Here is a 7,918-nt window from a genome sequence, read left to right as displayed (position 1 = left end):
TCGGTTCTCTGGAGGGTGACGCATTACCTTGATAGGAAAATAATCCCTTAAGTGTTTCCAAACCGTCTGGTTCCTCAACCACTCATAACGTCTTCCACCTGAGGGCACAGAGATATGAGTGGAAAAATCCCTGGCGCTCCCTCCCACTTTCTCTCACTACCTGGGTCCCTGTGCAAAACTCACCTTTGCTGGGCGTGTCCCAGTCCAGGTAGAGCCACGTCAAGTAGAAAACAGAAATGAACCAGAACCGTGTGAAGAGAAGAAAGATGACAAGGCAGGAAAAGAAAAGGCCTACGTAAGAAGAGAGAAAGGAAAATGGATTTATTTCTGAAACCTGGAGGTTGCACCCAGCCATTCTCCACCTTCCACTTTCCATTCCCCCACCCCCAAATATCCTGCCATCTGGTGGGGTCACTCTGACCTCAAGCCTTCAGGCCAGCAGTCCCCTCTTCCCAGCCAGAGCCCAGGCACCCATGCCTCTCTTACCCATGAAGAGAAAAGTGAGCACATATTGGAAGATCCCCACTGCTTCTAGCCACTGCTTCCACCGGGGTTTCGCAGGAACAGAGGGCGGCAGGGCTGTGGAGTCATCCATCCTCTGCCAGCAGGGCTCCAGAAGGGGACAGGGGAAGGTTTCGGGGCCCTGGCCTGCAGGAAGACTTTCTTGTTGGGGCAGAGCCCTTGGGGCCCAGCTGGTCTTAGGGCGCCTCCGGGAAGGGCGAGCCCTGTTGTGTGGGGGGAGATCTTTGGATCCGGAGCCCCAGATGTCTCCAGCCCCCTTCTCAGACTGATCTTTGAACGTCCTGGGTCAGTCGATCTAGGCTGGCCCCTGGGCGGAGCTGGGAAGGGGTAAGGAGTGTGCAGGGGAGGGGCAGGCCTGGGTGTCGGAATAATTGATGTAGGGAGTAGATGGGAAGAAGGTGGCCAGCTGGCTGACTGGGGCCCAGCAGTCCAACTGAGATTGATCTGCCATGCAGCCCGCTGGCCCAGCAGGACCCTGACTCAATCCAGGACCTGTTTGAAGGTCTCTGGGAGTGTCAAGGCCACCCGGGAGCTGTCATCTGGAGTGCACCCGCACCTCCCATGCAGTACACAAAAGAGCACACACGCTGCAGGTCTATTCTTCACCTTTAATTTCATGCCACACCTGCAGTCACCGAGGGGACTGAGAGGGGCCAGAGGCAGCAACGTGTCCAGGTGAGGACCAGGTGCCTTTTCAGTGGGGTTGTCATAGCATGCCTTGAGCTCCTCCAACAGCTGCGTGAGCCGCTCCACGTAGCGCGGGCAGCCTGTCCACTTGTGTGCGCTAGACTGAGGGCTTCACAGCACCGGAATCTGGACCCCCACTCCCAGCAGGCCAGGAGGCAAGGGGGAGCTGGGGGCGAAGGTTGCTAGGATCCCTTCGTCTGCCCGGTCTTGGTCTTGCGTTTGCAGTGATCGGTGGAGGCGGAGATCCAGACAAAGCCGCCTCTTGGGAGGAGAGGCCCGCGAGCGCATTGCGCTGCCTGGAGACTGGGCATCATCAGGCCCGAACGTGGGACCCTCGCCTCAGGTCCGGGGAGAATACGCGTGTCCCGAACTCCCGCAGAAGGGGCGCTCTTGCCGGGGAGCAGAAGGGCGGAGGCTGGAGCTCACCAATGGTGAGGATGGGTGTGCAGAAGCTCTGCAGGAGTTCCAGGCGGCGGTGGGACAGCGACAGCGACAGCGCTACAGAAGCCACTGAAGAGCTTCCAGCGCCCTCCTCACCCATGAGCCCGGAGGGTTTGGAAACTGTTGGGAGCTTGTTCTACGAATGAGAAGACAGGCACCAGGGAAGCTCTAGGGGAGGGGGCGCAGCTGATTCTTGGCCTTGCGGGGTGCCAAGCGCCGGAGGCTATCCACCTGGCCACCAGCCTTTGCCTCATCCGTGTACAAGTGCCAGAATGAATCCCTTCTTCTTGATCCCCAAGCTCAGTGCTCCGGGTTTTGCCTCCAGCACCTCCAGGAGTCCTGACACTGCCAGGACAGCTACTTGGCCCAGTCTAGGTCAGGAGTGCAGATAGGCAGCCCTGGCTTTGTAAGAGGGGCCAAACCTGGGGAGAGGGCAGAGGCTGGGGTCCTGACACCTGGGTCTTCAAGAGATGAGGGGATGGGAACCAGCAGTTAGCGTAATGGCTATGTCGCTGGACTCCCACGTAGTCGACCGCGGTTTGCGTCCCAAACCCGGTGGCTTAAAACTCACGCCGGGCGCGTGTGCGTGCATGCCCAAGATCCCGAGAGGAGAATGGAGAAGGGATTGCGGAGTGACCATCCCCCCTGGGGGGTGATTTCTCGCTTTCTGTCTCTCTGTCTCTGTCTGGCGAGCGCATGCGCCATATAGCGAAAACCTCTCAAAAAAAAAAAAAGAGATGAGGGGAGCTGACTGTGGGAAGGAGGGGTAGGAGGAGATAGCAGGGGCTGAGGTGCTGAGGCCGGGCTCCCCACTCTTCACCACCAGACATGATGTAGTCCTGGAAGGGAGGGACCTGAAACCTATAGCGCAGCAGGAGCAGGTGTGGCCCGCGGCCTGAGAAGAGACCAGAGAAATCTGTGGGCTCCGTGCAAAAGTTGCTGAAGGCCCCCACAGCCAGAACCCCACGTGGGTGGAAGCCGAAAAGCCCATTCCTGGAGGGATCCGACTTTTTTTTTTCTGTTTTGTTTTTAAGAATTATATAATTTAACTTTATTTTATTTATTTTAATTTGACCAGAGAGAGACAGGGAGAGAGAAAGTAAGAAAGCAAGCTGCCAGGTCCGGGACTTGAACTGCAGTCGGCCATGTAGGAATCCAGGGTCCTTAACCACCATGCCACCTGCCAGCCCAGGCAGCTGTGGTTTTAACCACCTGGGGAGCAGAGGTTACAGCACCCACCCCGCAGAGAGACTGGGCCTCTGGGGGTGATACTTCACGAGTGTGTTCTGAAACCTGACCCCTACCCAACACCCTTCCCCGATAGCCCTCACTGAGATGCAGAAATAGTCACCGAAATGTCTCCAGACCATCCAGTTTCCCACCCAGGCAGAGTGGTGGCCTGCCCTGGGCATGTTTCTGTCTCACAGAGCCAGACCAGGTAGAGGACCACTAGATCCAGGCCCCGCCCAGGAATGCAAGGGACAGCATGGCCGGGCACATCTGGGCTGGAGCACAGGGAAAGGCACTCAGAACCCAGGAGTTAAGCCTGACCTCCTCTGCCACTCTTGCCCTCCCTAGCTGGCATCCTATCAGGCATCCAGGCCCTTTCATCCCACTGCTCCCCAGATCCCTTCAAGGACCCCAGAGGTCCCTGCACCACCCTCTCTCCTGACCATAGGGAATTGGAGCTCCAGATGCCAGGGCACCAGGATCCTTGGTTTGGGGACTCACTAGCCTCAAGAAGGGGAAGAGTCACTGCAGGACAGCAAACACTGAGAGCCTTGCAGAGGAGGCTGGAGGAGGCTGCCAGAGGGTGGACTGTGGTCTCACGGGCAGCTCTTAAGTGCTTCCCCTTTTTCATTTTAATTTTATTTATCATTATTATTTTTTAATATTTTCAGACACACACACACACAGAAAGTGAGAAAGCGAGTCTCTAGGTCCGGGACTCAAACCACAGTCAGCCAATGTGGGAGTCTAGTACCATTAACCACCACGCCACCTGCCAGCTCCACGTGCTTCCCCTTTAGACACAACCCATGGGTCCTGACTCTTGGCCCTAGTCCTACCCCTTTCCACCTGCTTTGCTGACTTGCACATTGCGCCGTGTGAGCCTAGGAAAGGATGGGTTAATAACTACTTGAGCTCAAAGGATCATGACCAATGGGACCAAATGGAAATTACCAGGCGTGTGGCCAGGAGCCTGAGGCAAGGTGTTTGAACTTTGTGGAGGTCAGGGCATTCCGTCTTCCTGAGAAGCCTGGCTGGTGGAGGTCTGGAGAGTGGCGGTTCCCACACAAGTGAGAGCAGTCTGAGAACCCACAGTGGGGCCAGCTGGTGGTGTGGTGGTTAAGGCAGCTGGATCCGACATGGTTGAGTGCACAGTTTGAGTCTTGGCTTGAAAAGCACACTGGGCACTTATGTGTACATGCCTAAAATCCCGAAAGGAGACTGGAGAAGGGATTGTGGTGTGGCCATCTCCCAAACGGTGCTTTCTCACTTTCCCTCACTCCCTTTCTGGTGAGCACAAGCTCCTTCTGGATAATTAAAAATAAATAAAATATATGGGAGAATTTGTGTAGGTTAGATGCAAATACTTACATATTTATTGAGAGAGATAAGCACCCTCAACAGGGTCTCGCGAAAGGACACTGGAGAAGGGATTGTGGTGTGGCCATCTCCCAAACGGTGCTTTCTCACTTTCCCTCACTCCCTTTCTGGTGAGCACAAGCTCCTTCTGGATAATTAAAAATAAATAAAATATATGGGAGAATTTGTGTAGGTTAGATGCAAATACTTACATATTTATTGAGAGAGATAAGCACCCTCAACAGGGTCTCGTGCCCTACCCTTACCCAGCCACCCAGGATCACAGCACATGTGTTGTGTGCTTATGTGCCCAAAACCCCAAAAGGAGGGGAAAATGGAGGAGAAAGGATTGTGCCATGGCATTCCTTCCTTTTCTATTTCTCTCTGATGAGCACACACCCTCTCTAGCAAATTAAAAAAAAGACAGGAAGGAAGGAAACCCAGTCACTAGGCCTGATCCCTGAGGTTTAGAACCTGCAGGTACATTTCCTAAAAAGCAGCTTGGATCTCTGTGTGAGGAGATACTCCAAGAGGGAAAGGCCTTCTGGGAAAGGCTGAAGATTGTGAACCCCTTGAGAGAGGGCCCTTGAGTTGTGGGGGTCACCAAATGTCCTCCCTATCACCATGGCCTCCCTAGCACTGACCAATAGGTGTGTGTTGGCATCTTTGCAAGGTCAGGGAACAGATTTAGGGGGTCCACTGGGTGCCCTCACATGCCCTCTTAGTATAAAGTACTTCCCCTTCACCAAGGGATCCTCTGGTTAAGGTCATCTGCTCCAAGCCATCAGCCATAAGAGGACAGCTATGCTTTGTGCTTGACGTACAGATGCACAATGAATGAATGGTGGGTCTGCAGGGAATGGACCAGTGCCATGCAGGCTGGGCACTACCTTTCTGTTCCTGTCCACTGCCTCTTTATGCAGGCTTTTCAAGCTGGGGGCCTCGCCAAGAAGTGTTTCTTCTGTTCCTGCTCAGTCCACATCTACGCACAGGGCAACTGATAGGTGGGGGGCGGGGGGGGTTAAGGGGAGATGGATTTAAAAGCTCGGCCCGAAAGATGTTCCATCTACCTGAAAGGCAACCCAACCAGGTCATCAGGCCTACTTACCCAGAAGGAAGGTTTTTCTTTTTCTTGGAGAGGTTTTTGCTATAGGGCATGTGCGCTCGCCAACAAGACAGAGAGAGACAGAGAGACAGAAAGGGAGAAATCCCCCCCCCAGGGGGGATGGCCATGCCACAATCCCTTCTCCTCCATTCTTCTCTCAGGATCATGGGCACACATGCATACGTACCTGGCATGAGTTTAAGCCACTGGGTCCAGGACTCGAACCACAGTGGACTACATGGGAGTCCAGCGACATAGCCATTACACTAACTGCTGGTCCCCAGGAATGGAGGCTTTTTGAGGGAGGTTTCCTGAGAGGCCAGACAGGAGGAAGGAAGTGGGGCATTCTAGCTGAGGATGGTGGGCTATCCAGAGACAGGAAATGTCCTAAAATAGGTGAACAAGCCTATGTGTGTGTGTTTTCAGAACAATCTTATTTTATCCATTATTGTTTTTAAATTTGATTAATAAAAAACTGAGAAAGAAAAAATGAGAAAGCAAGCTGCCAGGTCCAGGACTCAAACTGTGGTTGACCATGTGGGAGTCTAGTGTCCCAACCATGAGGCCACCTGTGGCCCCCACCTGTTTGATTTTCGGAAGGACTTCAAAATGAGACAGTAGAGAGAAAAATTCAAAAAGTTAGTGCAAAGCTGGGAAAGACTAAGCTGAAGGGGTATGACCTGCTGTCCCCAAGGTGCCTCCAAGATCTTGGGCAAGGGCTCAATGGTCTCCCAGGGGCTGGAAGCAAGCCCTACCTCAAGAGGCTTCTTGGTTCCTTCCTGAGGCTGCTTCACACACTGCTCTTCTCGGAAGCTTTCTGAGGACACTCTGGGAATTTTCCTTTCCTGTCCTGTGGACTAAAACGTTGGTCCACTGGGAGGCCCTACCTTGTTTTCCTTCACAAGAACATGTACTTCCGGGGGACTTCCTTCTCCTCGCACTGTCCCTGGAACCCAGCGCAGGGCCACGCCACCCTCTTCACACAGGGGAGAACGTGTGGTAAGAGGATTGGTGAGGTGCAGTGAGGAGCGTGGGCTGGGCTGGGCGGGTTTCCAGCTGAGCCTGGCACGGGAGGGCCTTTGGGTCTGGTCCTTCTCCTGAGCTTCTGCAGCTCTAGCAATAAGGACATGGGAGCCAGGGAAGTTTCCAGGTCCCCACACAGGCCTCACATTCTGCCTCTTCCTTCTCTACTCCTTCCCTTTGAAGTTAATCAGGATCTCTCCCCCACTCTGAGTGGCAAGAGAAGAGACAAGGTCAGTAGATAGAGGAAAGATGACAAATGGACCAAGAGTTACAAATTCTCCTTTACTGGGAGGGAGGCTGAGAAACCTTAATAACTTATCACACGGGGAACCCCCGAAGTCCTCTCCCCATGGACCATGGGGGCTGAAGGGAGGGGCAAGGGGCTCCAGCAGCTTCCTGAGAGGGCTGTGTATTGGGGGTAAGGCGACACATTCAGTCCCACACAGAACACACACTTAGGAAGTGAGGAGACAGACCGCCGTCTCCTAGGGTGGGGGCCCGGCCCCCGCAGAAGGCACAATGGCAGAGAAGATTTGGCACAGTGGTTGAGTGTCAGGGGTCGACAAAGGACACCATGATGTAGCGAGTGCCCCGTGTTGTGGGCAGCCCCTCGTGGTAGTGGGTGAGGCGGCCAGGATGCAGGAGCCCCCAGCCCTTCCGTGGGGACGAGACCACACAGTCGTAGCGCAGGAAGCGGCAGCCACCTCCCTGGGAAAAGGGGAAAGGAAAGAAATGGAGACAGGGCCAGGCGGCGGTGTGGCAACACAGCTGGACCTTTGTGGGACGGCTGCAGGGCTGTGTCCTAGGACCACTGCGGCACAATGGCGCTGTGCCTGTGATCTGGGCTAGTGGCCGCTTGTGTCGAGCTCCTGCTACATGGGCCTGCTTTTCTCTCATGGAAGAAATAAGTAAATAAACTTAAAGAAAAAGAAAAAAAAGCTGAGCAGATGTGGGGACTGGCAGCAGGAAGATATGGGTGCGCTGGGGCATCCACAGGCAAAGGAGACGCAGGAGGAAGGGGGAGGCAACTAACCCAGAAGGGATCTAGATGACACCTAGGTGGAGTTCTGAGCGGGGACAAGAGTCCCGAGGTGAAGTGTGTGTGTGTGGTTGTGTGCATGTGTGTGTGGAGGAGCCCGGCCACGCCCCGAGGTGGGAGAGGTAGGGGCTCACCTCATAATCCAGGCCCTTGTGGTTGAGGGCAACGTTGAGAGTGAAGGTGGAGGAGTCGTGATGGGGCTGCAGAGAGGGCTGCTCATCTGGCCGGTAGCGTACCACGAAGTTCATCACGGCCCGGGTCTGTGGGGACATGAGAGAAGAGGCTGGAGCTTGGCCACAAGGTGTGTGTGGGGCAATGGGGGGGGGGCAGTTATTTTTTTTTCATTCTTATTAAAAATTTTAAAAAATAATTATTTAGGGATCTGCAGGTGGTGTGGTGGTTAAGGTGCTGGACAATCCCACATGGCTGACCACGGTTCAAGTTCCAGACCTGGTGGCTTGCTTTCTCACTTTCCCTCTCTCTCTCTCTGTGTGTCTCTCTCTGGTCAAATT

The 7,918-nt window shown here is 54.4% G+C and overlaps 2 protein-coding genes across 2 annotated transcripts in view; both read right to left on the bottom strand.

Moving 5' to 3' along the window:
- MOGAT3 (monoacylglycerol O-acyltransferase 3) overlaps window positions 1-1,750 on the bottom strand; it is a 6,928-nt gene extending 5,178 nt beyond the window's left edge. Inside the window, exons 1-2 of the mRNA XM_006155742.1 lie at window positions 1,568-1,750; window positions 1,158-1,311 (exon numbers count right to left, since the gene is read on the bottom strand). Of these exons, the coding sequence (XP_006155804.1) occupies window positions 1,158-1,311; window positions 1,568-1,750 (337 nt within the window). The remainder of the gene's footprint in view (window positions 1-1,157; window positions 1,312-1,567) is intronic.
- A 4,879-nt stretch (window positions 1,751-6,629) lies between these two features.
- The window catches only part of PLOD3 (procollagen-lysine,2-oxoglutarate 5-dioxygenase 3), a 27,612-nt gene continuing 26,323 nt past the window's right edge, over window positions 6,630-7,918 (bottom strand). Inside the window, exons 18-19 of the mRNA XM_006155674.2 lie at window positions 7,541-7,666; window positions 6,630-7,075 (exon numbers count right to left, since the gene is read on the bottom strand). Of these exons, the coding sequence (XP_006155736.1) occupies window positions 6,920-7,075; window positions 7,541-7,666 (282 nt within the window). The 3' untranslated portion in view covers window positions 6,630-6,919. The remainder of the gene's footprint in view (window positions 7,076-7,540; window positions 7,667-7,918) is intronic.

Source organism: Tupaia chinensis, unplaced genomic scaffold, assembly GCF_000334495.1.
Source record: "Tupaia chinensis unplaced genomic scaffold, TupChi_1.0 Scaffold000465_1, whole genome shotgun sequence".
Classification (NCBI taxonomy): Eukaryota; Metazoa; Chordata; class Mammalia; order Scandentia; family Tupaiidae; genus Tupaia; species Tupaia belangeri.
This window is presented reverse-complemented; position numbering and strand designations above follow the sequence as displayed.